This window comes from Phasianus colchicus, chromosome 3 (genome assembly GCF_987193195.1).
Source record: "Phasianus colchicus chromosome 3, bPhaCol1.hap1.1, whole genome shotgun sequence".
NCBI classification, from domain to species: Eukaryota; Metazoa; Chordata; class Aves; order Galliformes; family Phasianidae; genus Phasianus; species Phasianus colchicus.
This window is the reverse complement of record NC_143438.1, coordinates 66,957,861-66,976,831: the sequence shown is the minus strand read 5'-3', so window position 1 is coordinate 66,976,831 and position 18,971 is coordinate 66,957,861. Positions and strand designations below refer to the sequence as shown.

General features: G+C 38.8%; 1 protein-coding gene across 1 annotated transcript in view; it reads right to left on the bottom strand.

Moving 5' to 3' along the window:
- ZBTB10 (zinc finger and BTB domain containing 10) overlaps positions 1–18,971 on the bottom strand; it is a 32,099-nt gene that overhangs the window by 7,904 nt on the left and 5,224 nt on the right. The window contains exons 2-4 of the mRNA XM_031590928.2: positions 15,748–16,645; positions 3,745–3,918; positions 1,504–1,679 (exon numbers count right to left, since the gene is read on the bottom strand). Coding sequence (XP_031446788.2) covers positions 1,504–1,679; positions 3,745–3,918; positions 15,748–16,645 — 1,248 coding nt within the window. The remainder of the gene's footprint in view (positions 1–1,503; positions 1,680–3,744; positions 3,919–15,747; positions 16,646–18,971) is intronic.

Genomic DNA, 18,971 nt, shown 5'->3' with positions numbered 1-18,971 from the left:
ATGTATTTTTCTCCAGCACCTAGACTTCTTACCATACTGTTTTACACAAAGTAAAATTCTTTAGATGTTCCTTGAGTGGGGTGGGGGAGGAATTGGTGTTCTGAATCCTCTGTGCACTGCAGGTTAAATACAGAACTGAACTGACTCTACAACAAATTTTCACCTTGTTTGACTTCATCTTTCCTGGAGGAAACATCTTTATCTCCAAGACCTGGTCAGATACTGCAGGACAGAAAACTGAAGTGCCACCCTACTGGTCTTGTTACAAGACCTACAGGGTATTGCTGCTACCTCCTGGAGTAAGGCACCTCCACGGTGTCACCACCAAGGCAATAATGACCTTACTTCCTCTACTGAGTCACAGAACTGCTCCATGCCATCATCACCTCCGTCACCTATACATGCTACAGGACAAGATTCTTCAGACTTGGTAGCACCATAGCCACTGATATCATTCATTCATGCACTCATGTCTTCACCAAGTAAAAACAGGAGAGCAGGATGAGAGGGAGCAGTTTCATGGTGGAAACATATTTATTGAAGATGAGAGAATTCAAGTGGAATGTAAGGAACACTGGTTCTAAGATTTACTTCATAACTATTAACAGAAGCTGCCTACCTGTGGAACAGTTCAAGAAATCTGAGAACTACTATGTATCAGAATCACAGAATGGCCTGGGTTGAAAAGGACCACAATGATCATCTAGTTTCAACTCCCCTGCTATGTGCAAGGTCACCAATCACCAGACCAAGCTGCCCAGAGCCACATCCAGCCTGGCCTTGAATGCCTCCAGGGATGGGGCATCCACAACCTTCTTGGGCAACCTGTTCCAGAGTGTCATCAGCCTCTGTGAAAAACTTCCTCCTGATATCTAACCTAAACCTCTCCTGTCTCAGTTTAAAACCATTCCCCCTTGTCCTATCACTATCCACCCATGTAAAGTCGTACCCTTTCCTGTTCTTCAATACCTTCTAGAATTACATTCTTATAAGATTCAAGCCATCATTTTAAAAAAGGATTCTTAAATGACTTTAGAGAAAATATTACTGACTTAAACTATATAATAACAGGTTAGAAAGGAAAGCTGGGAAGACTTGCAGCTCTTTACTGCATTTAGATAAAATCCTAGAAGCAAGCAGCATTTTCTACTTATTCGGGAACAAGAAGCCAATTGCAAGGAGGCTACAGAGACCTAGACAAACACCTTCACGATGAAGCAGGTTTAAAACGTTGTAAAATAAGGATTGTTTTTGTATTTTACTTTGTACTTTTAAGATGACAGCTTGGAGAAATACCATCATCTTCTCAACAATAATATCAAGTTACCTTGAAATATTCTCTCAGTATTTTTTGATACTGCATATTCCCAGAAATAACAAGAGGCAGTTATTAAGTAGATATATATCATCACCCAATTTATTTACGCTGTGATGAACGTAAATGAAGACTCCACTTGTACACATGCATTGCACACAAGACACATACACACTGAAGCTACCTACCAAGGAATGTCTCTTGACGTGCTCTCTTCGAGTAAACAGCTTCCCACAGATGTCACAACTGAAAGACCTCACGCCTGTGTGAATGAGCAAGTGTCTCTTTAGTGTTCTTCTGTATTTGGCTACATAATTACAGTGTGGACACTTCAGCTTGTTCATGATTAAAGCAGAGGAATCGCCTACAAGAAAACAAGCCATCAGTAGAAAAAATGATGAAAAGATTTTTTCAGTCTGTTCTGCCTGGTGAACAAAAATAAGCAAACGCCAAAACAATAAAGCACCCACGTGAGTTTTCATCAGCCATATCAGGACAATGTCTACCTGCAGAAAACCCACAAATACTGGAGGGCCCAGCATGTGTGATCTTACTAGAAAAAATACTTATTTGTAAACAAGGAACATTAGTACAGGAACGCAGATCAATTATCTGAAAATAATTATTATTTCATGAGTCAGAGTAAGTGACCAGTTAGCAGTATTCCACATTACAGAGGTCAACTATAATCAAAACCACTTTGCTCTGGATTCTGTGGCACTCAGACAGTTAAAACCTTCTCCCAATATTTTTTTTTTTTTAGAACCATGTGCAAGAACCGCCTACCTGAAGATACAAATCACTATCAAAATTTTAATAAGATATAACCAAGTAAACATGAATGCTGACATTGACAAAAGGAGGACAGCACAAGACAACATGATTCTGAAATAGCTAAAAGGGTGATTAGTTCAGATCTTACCTATTCTGCCCTCCAAGTCTAATTTAATTTAAGCAGAGAAGAAAAAATGAGAGCAGAAAAGACTCCTGGAAGTCGCAATATTCCAGTTCTTTCTTACGAAGAGAGTTATTTATACTGCTTGGACTAGGAACAACACAGCTTGCTCAAAGGTTATCTGCAAAACCAAGGTTTACTACAGCTGCTTTTTGCTTTGTGAAACAGAAGAGCTTAGGATTCTGTTGTGAAGTTGTGAAGAAGGCCACACAAGAATAACAATTTTGAGAAAAAGATATAGACTGGACTTACTGTGAGACAAGAAATTTATGAACATGGTTATAACCATATACAAAGGGAGCATCCAAAAAGCTCTAAGGCCTCATGACTATGTATGAGAGTTTTTAAAGTTCACACTGGCAGGAAGAAGACAAAACTAGCCAGTTACGTGCATGCCTCTGTACAAGATGCATGCAGTTAAAAAGCATCAAAAACTCATAACGAAATCCAAGTTAAATTTTGCTGGTATTCAAGTGTGCCTTGGTATGTCTGAGTACTCATATAAGTTGCATGTCACTATGTCATGTAATGGATTACATGGAAAAAACAGTTTCTGAGTCTTAGGGTTCAACTGCAGTCCTATATACATCAGCAGGGGTCTGGACAGACGGGCATCAGGGCTGCAGGATAGGAACTTAACAGAAGGCAGATCTCAAAAGGCCTCTGTTTTAATCTCTTGCTCACTAGTGAATTTCACCTTCTGATGCCTCTATTTCTTCCCTTGTAAAACTGAAATTCCTTGAAGTAAACCATAAACCACATACGCAAGTAATATTTCAAAGTGCTACAGAGAAGAAGCAGGCATCACTACGGTCTGCTCTTGTAAGTTCTTAAGTTCTTCCTCTTCTTACTATGATACATTTTAAGGATCTAGCAATAACAGTCTTAGATGTGGTGTTTTTGGGATACATTCCAAATGTATTCAGACAAAATAATTACATATAATTGTTCACTTGAACAGGTTAAAACACAGAAGCTGTATAACCTACTCTTTCACAACACCACTCTGACTGAAGAGGGCTTTAGTTATAGCTGCACTGAGTTCAAAGCATTTACTGTGATTAAATTTTTATTTATATAGAGAAGAATACTGAGATGCACTTTTTTATAAACAGATAAAAAGTTGATTAAGCATTCAAAGTCTATTTATCTGCTGTTAGCTTACTAAGGAAGGTTAAAAAAGCCAACAGAACAAACCAACATCAGACCACCGAGAACTTCAGGTATCTACATACTGAGGCAAGATACAAGACTTAAGGCATATTCTGTTTTCACCCTTCCATGTTTGAGTTCAGAGAAGCAGCTTTATTGACATTAACCAAAAGGGTAAAAGGAAAGGGGGAAGAATACGTAAACATGTAATCTAATAAATCTCTATGGAAGTTAATCAAATATTACCAGCAGTGGCACACAAGTTAAAGAATTTATAGCAGAAGCAAAAGAAAGCAACCTGCTCTGCATCAGATATACTTGCCATTTTCCCAAGCATCTTTTGGCCAAGATTCTGGCAGCAATCCATACTTGAAGTCGCTTGAAGTACCCGGCAGCAATCCATACTTGAAGTCACTTGAAGTACCCGGCAGTAGTCCATACTTGAAGTCACTTGATGTCCCCGGCAGCAGTCCATACTTGAAGTCACTTGATGTCCCTATTACAGACACAGTACTACTTCAGCTTTCCTGCTTATAATCAGTCAGCTTGTATATCAAACTATTTATCTTTCTTGAACCGTGACAAAAAAGTTTAAAACACTAAAACTCTTTCCATAGTATTTCATATTGAGATGAATAAAGCTGCATTCCTGATTTAAACAAAATTAGGTCTTTGAATTACTCTCCATGGAATCATTTTTTCTCCCCATCTTGAGAAACATTCAAAGCTTCTTTCATACCACAGGAACATTTACGGTAAGGATATTTTATTCACTCACTATCATCATGACAGCACTAAGAAGTTTTCCAGTGGTTTCTCTTCAGAGCTGCTATGTTCAGTGACTTCATCTGGTCTACCACAGAGTACTGGTTGGTACAAATGTACACATTTTCCAGCAGAAGTGTGATTTTCTTTATTGCTTTAAACTATCTCAGTGGTATATAAAGTGCTTTACATACCTTTATTATATAAAGTATCCCTACAGCTACATCTAAATCCTTTTTTGAATAATCATCCCCATTAGTCTATAACCACATCAATTCAAGAGATCATAATTATTAAAAATAAACCAGCCTGAAATACTAGTTTCAGTATTTACATTTGGTCTTTAGACAAGCTCTTCATGAAGTTTGTATGGTTTCTGTAGCTTTTTCCCCCTTAAAAGAACAGAATTAGTCAGAAGCAAACAATAGCTTAAAAAGAAAAAGATATTTACTTGGTTTTTGCTTGTTTTAATTCTACACTTTTGTAATAAGTAATATCTGCATGAGTGAATACAGATTACATACAACACAGAACTATAAATAGTTCACCAAAAATTGCAGTAGGCATTTGACAATCACGTTTGTAGGTCAGAGACTCTTCTGGCAAGAGAGCAAATCAATCTTACTCCCGATCCCCAAGACAGGAGTTTGCTGGAAAACATGAACTCATAAATCCATTACTTTCCTCGCAGGCACACAGTTGTTAAATAAACAAGCTGCAATGGAAACTGGCACATTTCCTTTTATTTGTCTGGATGGTGCTGAGATCCCCACCACACTGGATTCCCAAATGTCACTGCTGTCAAAAACCTCGAGAGGGACTTTGCACAGCAAGTACATCTATTTTTTCCTCTCAAGCCTGAGACAGTCGGTTCTAATAGTCCACAGACTTTTTCACTTGTCCCTATACTGCTCGTTCCAAGGATTTTTCCAGGAAAGGAAATTCTCTCACAGGGTAAACTACATTTTCATACAGCTAGTGGTAAAAGCAGCATACTGAAACACTCCCGACTTCCAGTTTTACTGGAAAAAAAAGTACAGATTATATATCTTCACAGTATTAGGCACAGACATTAGTCATATTTAAGGCTCAAATGGTATTACAGTTGGCAGCAGTAACTGCAGCTGCAACACAAGATGACAACAGTCCAAAAGGAAATAAATGAACAAATAGGAAGTCTAGAATTTTACCAGATCTCTCACACAATGGCAAACGATAAGCAAAGCAACTGCCAAACTACAGGGTCAGCATAAAGCTATTCCATTTATCTGAGCTTTTCACAAGCTGAGCTGGATTGGACAAAGTAGAAGAAACATCAGTATTTTAATTAATCCACTTAAATATTTTGGTATAAAAAGAAATTAGGGGAGCTATGGGGGAAGAAAGATGCAATCGCCCTCTACTTGATAGTGAGAGCAACAGTTTAATAAAAACCTTTTAAACGACAGACTCTACTCGTTCTTATGTCCAAAAGAGGCAAGAATTCCTTACGCTAATTTGAAGCTATATACTCCTGCAATGCCAGCTCAACAGCTCAAGCAATAGAACAGATACCCTATGGACATGCCAACTAAACATTCCTTCGAGGTGAGCAGTAAGCCTTCCTTCAGCAATGTGCAAGAAATGAAGAAACACTGCTGTACATCTCTAGGCAGCAGCAAAGAGACCTCAGGGCCCAAAGCCTCCAAATTAAAGCAGGCTTTGGGAGCTAACAGAAGAACAAAACTATAGTTTAAAACATTAGACTTTTTATTTATAAGCCATCTCCCTCTGCCCCAATAGAAATGCCCTGTCTCTTGTTGAACAACAGAAGATCTACAGTTGAAGTACTTTAATCACTTTCCTCTCCCCTATTAAAGGATTATCTGTAAAATCAACAGACCAAGGACTGGACTGCTCACAGGTGTAGCACATACACTGTGTATTGGCATATTACCTTACCTCCTTCAAAATAAACATACACAAAAGACTGCCAATAAGTAAACATCCACCAAACCAATCGCATTTATAACACTGATGCTTGGAGAGTTCTTCTGGAACTAAGAGGACACACACTGAAATTCATTATGCTCATGCTGATACTGAAGTTTGAACAAACTTAAGAGCTCAAATCCCTGGGTAGGTCTAGATCTTAGTCTAAGTCTCGGCAGAGAGCCAAAGAGACTTAAGAGCTGTACTCTAGTGCAGATAAAAAGCTACTAAATCTGCCTGCCTCCAATGCAAAAAGACCTGCTGCAACATGAAAGAACACTGGTATAGATACCACAAGAGATAAGAGGTTGCTGCAGACATCTCAGTCTCTGCAGAATAAATGACTAAGTAAATCCTAATTACACCTAATACTTATTCCTTCTCAAAATAATTGTTGACTTAGAAAGCCTGTTTTCTAGATAGAACATACAATGTGTTCAAAACAACTCTGAACGTCCAGAGGCTCATCCACACAGGAAAGACACAAAGTGGGAATAGGAAGTGCAATGCCTAGCCCCTAGTAGCTTCCCCAAGATGGACACGGAGTCTACAGTCAGACAAGCTCCATACTGTTGCTAAACTAGACATAAGATGCTAGAGGACCCAATGGCTCAGATCAGTCTCTCCCATTACCCTCACCCAGCCTACAGATCCTCTCAAACCTGCCTGTAGCTGTAGTCACTATTTAACTTGCTCCTGTCAAGGTAACACAACCCAACTGATTTTGACAGGAGACTGAGGGCAACAGCATAAAACAGTTGTGTGTAGATCAGACAGAGCGGGAGTGGGACACAGGAGTACACAGTCAGTAAGAAGGAGAACAAAAAAAGGCAAGTGATTAGAAGCAATAATCTTCAGTACCTTCCAGTTCATCTGTCTACAACCTTATCTTAATCTAAGCATACCTTTCAACAGCATTGTTCATTTCTAAAACAGGTGTAAGCTAATAATTCAAATGTCAAATAGCCTCCAACATCCAGCCATACTCAGATATGGCTTCCCCCATATGCATGGGGAAGAGGTTTCTACCAGCAATGCTATGTTTAAAAGAGAAACAAAATCAAAAGAACAAGCCACAAACCAAAACAATAACAATAAAGCAACACAAACTGATTAACTATCAGCATTAAAACTCTCAAGATGTCAATCTGAGAAGAGATTAGGACAGTTCCAAATACAATTAAGTGGTTGTGTAGGTTTTACACAACAGAAAAACTTATGAAAGACTTACACTCTAAGATGTGCTCCTTCTCAGACAAAAGGATAAGCTAGATTCAGACACTGAATTGAAAGTTTAAAGGCAAGAGGTGAGGGAGTATCATCAGAAAGAAAACACATGAGCAGAAACACCCTTAGCTTGACAGCTTTGCTTTTTCTGCATCCAAAAATCTGCTGAACTTCTGGGAAGGAAAGGAGACATGGGTGGGAGAAGATTAAGTAGATCAATGATAGAAGCCTTTGAACTGGTCATTACAGAAACGGATACGGAGGTAAAGTGCGTGGAAGGACACAAAACTTCACAGGAGATATAGCTGTCTGTAATAACTAACTTCTGTTTTTTCTGTGCCTACAAGCACTAAAAACAGTGCCAAAAGAGGAGGAAAAGGAATATGGCTTTTCCCTGCAACTTTTCTGACTCTGACTGCTTATTCAGACCAATTCAAAAAAGACAGAAAGTAGATCAGATAAGCGATTAGGCCAGAGCTTTCAAGGATTGTAAGGAGAGCACTGGTAATCTACTGATACAATCTGGCTTGCTATTAGAGCTGGATTTGTTGCTTATGTTAAGTAACATGTGACAGAAAAAAACAGCACTGCCAAGAGCTACATACTGGCAAGGTGAAGAGAAGAAAATACATTGTACTGTTCATTCCCAGAGTATTACTCACTTCTTTAACCTTGCTTCTGAAAAGAGGTCAAAGCAGATTACTTCTGAACTGCCTCTTGCAACAGAACCCTCTGACAAACCTAAGGTATTTTGCCAATCCAATCTACTAATACTCCAAATTCCACTCCCAATTGCTTGTAATTTTTTGCTATTTCCCATTCATGAAAACTGGTTTACTGCTTCAACTACGGAAGCAGAACCACTAAATAACTCTGCCAGATAACCACTGCCAAACAATAATCTATTTATTGCATGCTCCCTCCAAAAGCCTGTCATTCACTGTCACTGCTTATAAAGCTAGCTTGCTGATCTCTCCATAAAAGCTACAAAAGTGAAACATGAGCTACTAAGGGCTGTCCTGATCCACATCATTTATTTGTGGAAGAGCTGCTGATCTCAGGGAATAGACTCAAGGAAGAACTTAGATCAGAAGGAATCTCTGAAGGTCACCTAGTTCAACCCAGCTCAGAGCAAGGCTAACTTCAAAGCTGGATTATATCTGGCTTTAAACCTTGCCAAGTGTTAAATGTCTACGAAGATGGAGATCCCATAAACCCTCTAAGAAATCTACTCCAATAAAACTGCTCTCACAGTCCAGTCTGCATACAGGTAGAATTTCCCTTGCTGCAGCAGATGCTTTTCAGAGGTGCAGAGAGGAAGGCAAGTATCTGGATTCATATTCTATAAAATCCACTTAAGACAGTGACAGACTGCAGATATATGCCCCTCCAGCTTCCCTATGCTAAATAAGTTCTGTATCCCAGCCTCTTCTCAAAATTTCTCCAGTTCCCTCATTTACTTAAGTACCCACCCACTGGACTCCCTCCTGCTTAATGATACCTTTCTCATCCTGGGTTGCCCTGAACTGGGCACAGTATTTAGATGTGGTCTTGCAAGCCCTGAATTCAGGGAAATTATCCCTTCTCGCAGCCCACTGGCTATGTTCTAGCTAATTCTGCCAATATAAGGTTAGCCTTCACTGTTGCTGTGATGCGTGGCTGACTCACATTCAACTTGCTGCCCCCAAGGGCCGTTGGTTCTTTTCCTCAATTACTACACAGCTACCCAGTGCTCAGCTGTATGATGCAGAGCTGTAGAAGAACAGGCATTCAGTAAAAAAGGAAAATTATCAACTTTATGCCCGCTCAGCCCTAATATAAGGGTTCTCCACACAGTAAAGCTGTTGTTTCTGCACTGGTAGGGAGTTGCAATTACTCCCTATTAATCAGCTACATGTTGTTTTTAGGTTCTTCAAGGAAGAACTAAATTAAATCAAGACAAATACACAAAGAAATCATGCTTCTCCATTAGTATTTATTCTTACATAAAGACACAAGCATAGATACCATTGCTACCTAGATTGTTTTAGTTAGAACAACTTTTTATGCTAAGTAGTTTTAAGAAAACATTCAAGCTTCAAATTATGTTAGATACTCTGGTAGTAGGCAGTCTTAGAAGTAGCAGCATCCTTGACCAAAATCAGTATCTCAGGACCATCCATTCCAGACAGACTTTGCCAAAGCCTGACAAGAACTACCAAAGCACTGAGTCTTTTTGTGGAGCTCTGAAGAAAAGCAAGGTACAAAACTAAGACGTAGATTTGTAAAAACACAGATTTGTACAAAATGAACAAGAAGCACAAATGAAAATCTTCCCAGACAAATAATATAAGCTTGCTATACAATAGGATTCTACTCATAGTATAAAGTTTCTATGATACAAACATAATTCTGATTGTATAAATTTACTGATGCCTGCCAGAAACTGGTACAAGAAAGAAATCCTGCCCATCTCAGTTTCTTCCACCCCATGAAATTGCACTGAGACCTGTACGTTACAACTCCAGAATTCTCACGATTTCTCACAATGCACAAAAGATGAATGGTTGTACAGCAAGGCAAACTCAACAGGAGAAACAGAAAATACAGTTGAAAAGAAACATTTCCTGGTCAGACTTAATGCCAGTTGAAACTTATAGCCCATTATACTATACCTACAAATGCTGAGTATGACCAATCCTCTCTCTCAAACAAAACAAACAAAAGCAAAAGAACAACCAATCAAACCCTAAGGCCTGCCAACCCCAAGAAACTGAACAGCAATTGTTCAATTTATACTTCTATAAACTCTTATGAGACAAAGTCACTCTAGCGTAAAAGCACTCACAGGCAGTTACAGTAGTTTAATTGAATTGAACAGGTCTGCCAATGCAGAAAATCTGGAAGTTAAACAAGGAACTTATTGCTGTTTTCGTGTCAGTGAAGACAAAGTCATTATTAAAAGTCCTTTACCAGACTTCTAGCTTCAATCTAGGAGTAGATATGCATGTGAAGACAAACGTAGAAAATCCAACACAAAAAAGAGACTATCCACTTTATAAAATAATCATTGTCAGGAAGAAAATAAGTGTGTTTTTTTTTTTATATATATATTATGTAATCTGTATTCTAAACACACTCCATTACAGTCAGCGGCAATCCAAGAGGATCTGAAACTTCTGGATCAAAATCACTTTCACTGCTCAACATGTTATAAAATTAAACAGACTGGACTTACTGAGCTACATTTTTGAGGCACGGGAGGGAACACAGCTAAAAGAATAGCACAGCTAACTTCTGCAGCCAGAGTTGCATATCCCAAATGAATCTGAAAGATATGCAGCCTCTGCTTTTCTTTACAGAGTTGCTGTCACTATCCTTACCATTTCTTAAATAGCTGAGGTAATGGAAAGATTAAGTCAGCACTCAGACTGATGATTTCTTTAATTCAAAATATTGCCTGTGTTTTGATTGCATTCCTTAAAATCATAAGATCAGACATCCATTTCATCAGAATGTGGGAATCTACCTGTATTCAGGGTAAGAATTAGGTAAAAATCCCTAAGAGAGGCAAATTTACTGGGCTGGCTAGACTCCTGGTTATTGGACTCTCCCTGGATGTCTTTCAAAATCCACGTGGCCTTTATTTCCTTATTACATAGGAAATGGAGCAAATAGAGAGGTCAAACATTCATTAAACAATTTTAATGTTTCAATCAGGGTATAGTACCAGGAAAGAAGATTGGGAAAAAAAACTTCCTTTCCTAATGCTGTATTTGTTTTCTTTATATGCCAGACAGTCCAGGCAAGCTCATCAATCCTGATTTCTTCAAGTACAAATTTACTCAACTCTACTGTAAAACGTCTATCAAGTTACGGCTTGAGGGAGCAACATATGACAAAAACTGTGATTAGCACTACATTTTTTATAAGCAGCTTTAGACACTACTTGTAACATTATGAAAAGTAGTTGCTTTTACAGCCAACAGAATTCAAATCCTTCTTTAGGAACACATACAAATTTATCCAGAAAAACTTTTTTCCACAAAAGGCTGCTTTCATCCTGTCCTTGTTTTGTTACCCTTTTCTCAGATGCCCTCCAAACCAATATATCACATTATGTAGCCTGAAAATCACGCAAACAAGTGGTCTGGTGTTAGCTTCACAAAACCAACTGAATACACCATTAAAACGTCCCTAAGAATCAACATGGTCAGCTCTCAAAGCATAAGGAATAATTCACAGTTTTGTTATGAAATCTACAAACAGAACACATATTTCAAAACACAAACTCAAATGAAAAAACAATTCAGTAGTGGTATAAATGTATAAAATCTACAAATAGACACTAAAAATATCATTAGTTAGAATCACTGAGCTTTCACGTACTGGAAATTGACTAAAAGATACCAACTGATCGCACTGTTATTTCCTCCATGGTAAATGGTTAATTGCAGGATGCACTCTGGTTGTAAACCAGGCATTTTTAACAGATTATCAACTAGAAGGGAAACAGCAAGATAGATTGTACAATTCAGTGAGAAGAAACTCAGCTATTTTATTTCACATAGTTAAACCTGGAGAACGTTTGAAAGCACCGGTAAAAGTAGATAAATGAAGCAAAAACGCCATATTCAATTTCACACTCATCTCGGCTTTACAAAGTTTTTTGAAGCCCAATGTGCTCCTTCTTACAGGAAAGGTGTTAAATATAAAACCACTGGTAATGCAGAGTGAGAGGAAGGAGAACTGAAGTATCTTCATACCTATCTGCAGGTAAACTCACATTCACATCTGCTTTACTAGGATAAGAGGCAAAAGCATAATTCAGAAAACTTTTACTATGACTTATCTAACACTTACCTAGTAGTGCTCAGAATCAGAAACTCCACTCAGTACAGAATTTAATTAAATGGCTTTGGGCTGGTTTTGTTTTGTTTTTTTTTCCTCCCTCCCTATGCATTGGTTTCTATTTTAAGTTTTCATTATGAGAGCAGCAGTCCTTAAATTGGCTTTCCTTCCGCCTTGCCATCTATGGTACTTTTTCCCTCCCTCACAGAAAAGCTTAACAACCTAAAACCATCATCAAGGACACAGCAACTCACTTTGCATGTAATCAGACATCTAATAACCACAGCTGGTGTTAGTTATCCCCATCAGCACACCACAAAATGTAACAGTAGAAGCTCATTCTTTCTCTTTCAATAACCAAAAGGACAGCAAGTGTATTACTTAACTTGCATTGCAAGAATTTACTACTCATTCTTTTTCTTCTAAGGGCATTGTCTTATGTCTGTTCCAGAAAACATTTTCTCATGAGTTTTTAAACTGCCTATTCATTTTGGTAGTTTTTCCTTCTTCACAAAAACTTAATCCACAACTGAAAAGTTATCATGTAACCTGCAAGTTACTCTACAACCCATTCTTGTCATTCTTCCAATTCCCCGCTCTTTCTTCTCTCTCTCTGGCACCTTTTCTTGGGTCTGGAGGGAAGAATTACAAAGTGTTGTGTAGAACAAATGCACATATCATCTATGGAATCTACCTTAACTTATCCGGCATGCAGTAGAGGAGAAAACACCAGCTACTGAAGCATAACTAAGACTGAAAGTAAGCAACATCATGCTCTACCTCCACCATCTCTCACATAAGAAATTTTTTAGAAGTAAAGGTTTTAGTATAGAGATATTAAAAGTGGCTTCCAAAGTAGTTCTAGTACTGACAGAAATATGTAATTATTTACTTAGGACTGCTCATGTTGCAGTCAAAGTACCAAGGAGATCATTAGTTGACAATACTCTGTTTTTTTAGTTTACTTGCAAAATGAATTCATTCTCTACAATCATAAAGCTTCCCATGATCTTGTACCGACACCGCAGCATAAATTTAATATATTTAATATAGTTATTTTCATCAAGATGTAGCATGAAATATATTTTATGACTTAATTCTGAAGCACAATGAATGACTGGAAACCTCAGTATTTCTGTCCAGAAAACTGAACAAGTTCAGTACTTGTTCAATCATTACTGAACTGCCCCACCATCTGTTACTTCAATGATAAAGCTCCAGTGCACCTATTCCAAGTCTGCAGAATGCAAACAAGCATTTACTTCTGTTGCTGAGCACACTATTTGTTAGCTGGATACTTACTCTCTGTAATGTTTCCAATAGTAAAAAACCATAACTGTCTAAGCCAAATAAATCAGAAGTAAAAACCACGCACTAAATTGCGTCAGGAACTCAATATTTGTGCAATTTCTGGCAACTCAGATCCCCCTTCCTGCTCCAGACTTTCTGCTGCTCTTCTTAAAACTGCTGCAGCTAACTGCATGCTATCAAGTAGTGCCATGCAGCACAAGCAGATCTGTTAATGTGGCTGCTGAAGACCCAACAGCCCTACCATACACATTCAGAGCTGTTTTACTTCAGGCTAGATCTAACACTGCTGCTGTGGACTCAAGGTCTGTCAGTGGTTGGCATATAACAAGCACATTTCTGAAACAGCTTCCATTTTCCTTCCACACAGAAGAAACTCCCTGCAGGCCACGAATGCTTCACAACATTTATCAAAGTACACTAAGAGAAGACCAGGAAATCCACTTTACAAGGATACGTTCTCAAGTTAAACTGAAAAGCTAATGTGGGCCTACCCACTGAGTTTGGAGACAAGTAGCCCCACTCAAGCATTTATAGAGTGAGTGTCAGTTCCTCAGCACAGCTGATTTCCCATGTCTGCTCCTGGTGTGTCACGCTGCTTGCTAACAGCACGTCCATCTCCTGTGTTGCCTGCTCCTGCTCTCAACCAAATATAGGTGCCCGTAGCTTCAGTCTGCAGTACTCCATTGTCACGTGTTGTTGTGGTGCTCATGTATATGCGATACACAAATGCACAACGGTATACAGTGCAGCACAGAGATACCATGTGCCCACTGCTGGACTGCTATTCACATATTGCCTCCTCACACCTCAGCAGCTGCCAGCAACAGAGATAGACTTCTAACACTGGCATCTCGGGGCCCCAGTACAATTGGCTTGGTCACAGCACTCCTGAAAGGATTTCTTTCAGTCTTGTTTTTCAAGGATACTGGGGGTACAAGAACAAACTAAGATCATCTCTCCCTCCACCAGAAGGAAGACAGGTTTCCTAAGCATTCCTGAAAACTCAAGTCGCTTTCAAATCTCCTTTTTTCACCACTGGAATACAAAAATATCCACAAAAATACTCTGTACCCACAGGTCTGAGTGCTGGTGTTTTTTGTTAGACAGTTGAGTTTTGTTTTGGTTTTTTTTGTTGTTGTTGGTTGGTTTAGGGTTTTTTTAGTTACATTATGTAGCCCCCCTTCCCCCCCAAATTCTGCCATTTGAACCTGAGAAGCAAAGGTCATTCATAGGCCTCTGAGATATTTGAAAAAGACATGCATTTTAAAATGCCTCAGAAGCATTCGTTTAAAGAACTCTGTTCTAGCTACATCTCACATCTATACTCTATTCAAGAGTCAACTCTGAAACTAAAAATATTCAGAAGTAATACTTCCCTGGCTGCTAATCCACCTAGAAATGATACAAATAAACAACAGTATTTCAAATACGTGTTTCAGCTACTCATGCAATATAACAGCAACTACAAACTACGTTCCCCCAAATTTCAAATACACCAGGAACCGTCTGCCTAGAATTCTATGTGACAGCATTTATCTAGAACACATTTAACCTTATTCTAGCACTTTCATTAACCAATGATCCTTGAGGGAAAAAAAGAAAACAAAAAACCAAGCCCATGAGAAGTCAGATCCCAAGATTTGTTTAAACAAAGTTCAACAAAAAGACCTTCTCTCTACTACATGTCATTGTGGTATCTCTTCCCCATCTGCTTCACAAATCTATCTGCATTACTTCATCTTGCAGCTTTCCAGATATCCACAGAATTAACAGTAGTGGAATGTTGATTTCTGCTTCTTGTTGAGACTCAGGGAGATGATCACAAAAATCTTTTGCTAGTCAAAGGAAGGAAATTTATAAGGCCACCTCCATGCACTCAGCATCAGCTATCACTTCTTGATTTTGTGACTAATTTTAGCTGGAGATTAAAACGTAGATACGAGGATTTTAGCTTCTACTAGCTGATAAGGACCTGCAACCAAACATCAGTTATAAAGAATATGTTATGTACCACATGGGATGGGTTAGACAGTTCTTTTCTCTAGTTGAAGATGCACTGCTGCAGCACAAGAGAGAGAACCAGGTTGCTGAATAATGCTAAATACATGCTGATTTTACTAAAACACCCAACCCACCATACCTGTAAAAAAGTCATGCTGCCAAGTACTTGATTCAGAAATTTAATTTTCAAGTTTTATGATAGGTATTAAGCAATATTTACCTGCTTCTTCTTTAATGAATGACAGGTCTTCTTCTGGATATGGGACTGATGGTTGCAACACTGAGCAATCTTCTGAGTTCTCTTCAGTATTAGGCGGTATATTATAAATAAATCTTTTTGCAGTTTGGTTTTTCCGTCTTGCTTTTCCAGGTTCTTGAACTGATTGTCCCTGTGAGCCCATGTCATTCCACACAAAAACTTTTCCCTCACCTTGAGACTCATTTTCAGCCATTTCAGGTGAGCTGTCCTGGACCCAACTGCAGTCATTCATTTGGTAGCTTTCAATTTGGGCCTCATCAATTGAGTAACCATCGTTCTCAGTTTTTATGCTACTTGCCAAGTTGGTAAGGTTTCGTGTTGCCCAGAAGCTGGCAACTTTCTGATCCCTTGGAGACATACCATCCCTACTAACAGACCTCCTGTTATAATCCACTACAACGGTCTCCGGAGCTTCTGATTTTATACTTATGTTTAAGGCATCTTTAATGAAATTGCGGCAAGACTGGACAACCTCCGTCATCTGAAGGTAGCTGGCCACTGACATCACTTCAATGGCATTTTGGCTCGTAAGCACGAGGTTACCAGAATACAAGAAGTCCAAAATGACAGAAAAACCTTGAACAGCAACAACATCTAAATAGGTAACAGTGGTTTGGTTACGGCTTTCTTTGTTTGTAAAGCAATACAGAGTCTTAAAGAAGCGGCTGCCTGCAACCAGGATGTTCTTGTGAGCTCTGAAGACCCTCCCACTCACCACAATATTGACATCACAAAGAATGCCTTTCTTCCTCTGCTCATTTAGTTCTTGCAGGAGCTGATAGCAGTAAGAGTTCTCATTTGGCCTGCTGTTAAAATCACAGTATCCTTCATTATTCAGTTCTGACGGTAACTCCGACTCCTGGAATTAGAAAGAGAAACAATTAGCTTTTCACAAGCGTTCTTTTTAGTCCTACAACACTACTGAAAGGATAAGAAACTAAAGATAGCGTTATTCCAATTTTTCTTAATTGGAATCTTGGTTATAAATGCAGGCTGGAATGCATGTTTGAAAGAACATTCATCTAAGACATCATCTAAGAATCACGTTCTCAGACTGCACCCTCCTCCCATATTTGGAACAAAACCACAAGAAAATTGCCATAAGGACAAAGGAAATAAAATTTGGGCCAAAAGTGAAGTAAGATTTAGCCAAGAAGGAAGTACTTGACTTTGTTAATCCATACACATTAAAGATTCGCAGTCTTAAGATTTATCTGGATAGCTCTCACATATGCAGTTCATTCTTCCTTGGAAAACTCCACTTGAAGTCAATAGAGAACCCTGATCCAGACTCAACATTAGCTCATGCTGAGAGATGAATACATAAAGATGATCAGTTATCTCCCAGCCTGTGTCTAACTGTTCTACATGTTCTAAAGAAACTACTACTAGAGTACTTATAGCAGCAGGTATATTTCTACAGTTCTACAAGTTAGGAATTTTTTTTTAAATTTCCCATTGTACAGGCTTTACACTAAATACTGGTAATACACATGAACAGAATGCTGCAGGTGCCCAAACTAAAGTTGGGCTTCCATTACACTACTTAGCCAAGACTTCCTTGATTCAAACTACACTGAAACTTCCCAGCAACACCACCTTTAATTGGTTATCATACTGACAACGTGTACTTATATGCCTCTCCATGATCTTTTCACAAAGTAATCTTAAACATAGCTTCAGAATTTCCCAGCAGTAGAATCAGACAATCCAACACCAAGAAATGAATTCCTAAATAATTAGTTCATGCAGAAGCTGGTGAGTAACGAGAGGTTCGAAGTAGATTTTACAGTACTTTGTAGCTGTTGTTTAGACAGTGATGATTCAGACCTGCTACAGGAGAAGCAGCTAGAAGAAAGCAGAAAGCAACAAAAAAAAAACCTCATACTTACATTAATTTATAGGTGCCATTAAGACCATTGATGATGACACTACTGTTTTTTTCCATTAGATCTCTAGACTCTTCCTTCCTAGCAATTAAGAATAGCTTGGAACTGGCTGGTTCCATTATGATTTTGGATAAGAATAGACCGCATTTTGCAAAATTATTTCCTTTAATTTTCAAAAATGACTCACAGACCTGGGAGTTAGGGGGCATTAAAAACTGCACTACCTCAACATTACAGGTCAGCTTCAGTTTGTGGGTTTTCATGAGCTCGTGATGTAAACTGGGGCTAGAACATATCCTGAGAATGACTGCTACCCTTAATTTGGAATTATGGCAGAATTGGCTATATAAAGAAGCCATTTTCCACCATACAGGAATTAGTGCCTTAAATCACCACTTGCTTCAAGTTGTAATCCCAGTGTGGATCACTAGAATGACAGCTGAGGTCATAGAATCATGAGGTCAAACGACATACTTCAGAAGAGATTACTTCTATCTCTAAGCAGCAACGTCCAACATGATCAGAAGAGAAACTCTCCAGCATCTCCTGCAGAGAAAATTCAGTCTGCTGCCACATTCAAGACACTTCTAAACCTCTACCCTTTTTGGAAAAAAAAAAAAAAACTTCAGTGAAAAAAAAAGAAAAAAAGAAAGAAGTAGCAAGACAAGCAGTTAGGCTTTTACGTGAAAATGAGGCACAGATCTTTGTCCAGCCTCAGCTTGCTTCTTTCTGCGTGCTCTCTGACAAAGGCGAGCACTCCCTCTGATCAGAGCACTGAAACAGGAAGCACGTCCCAGATGCGACAGCTCAGCCTGCCACTGAGTTCTGAGCATTTCAGAGCCACGCAAACTTTCTCTTAGTCCACAGTACAGTTTCAAAACTGACTACACTGACTTTGGGTCAGAATAAAAATTGTCGTCACTCTGGTCACAGCCAAACATCAGTGGCTTGTGTCTTACACACTGTTAGGCACATGTCATAATAGCTGATGGAACTTCATTTCCTGAGACCAGGCAACATCCAAAATTACTCTGCAGCAGGCCTTTTCTTTTTATGTTTGACTACATAGAAGCAATGGAGTATGTTTAAGTAAGGATGTGTATGCAACCAATCCAGCTGAAAAATCAGTGAGCTGTGCACTGCATCTTTTCCTAAGGAAAAGAAGGCAATGCGATGAGAAGGACTTGCGGAGTTACATGCTACAGAAGCGAGGCTGAAGTCTTTGCTATGAATACAACAGAATGCCAAGTGAAAATAAGAGACATAATGCAACAACCATTTAAAGTACTGCAGTAT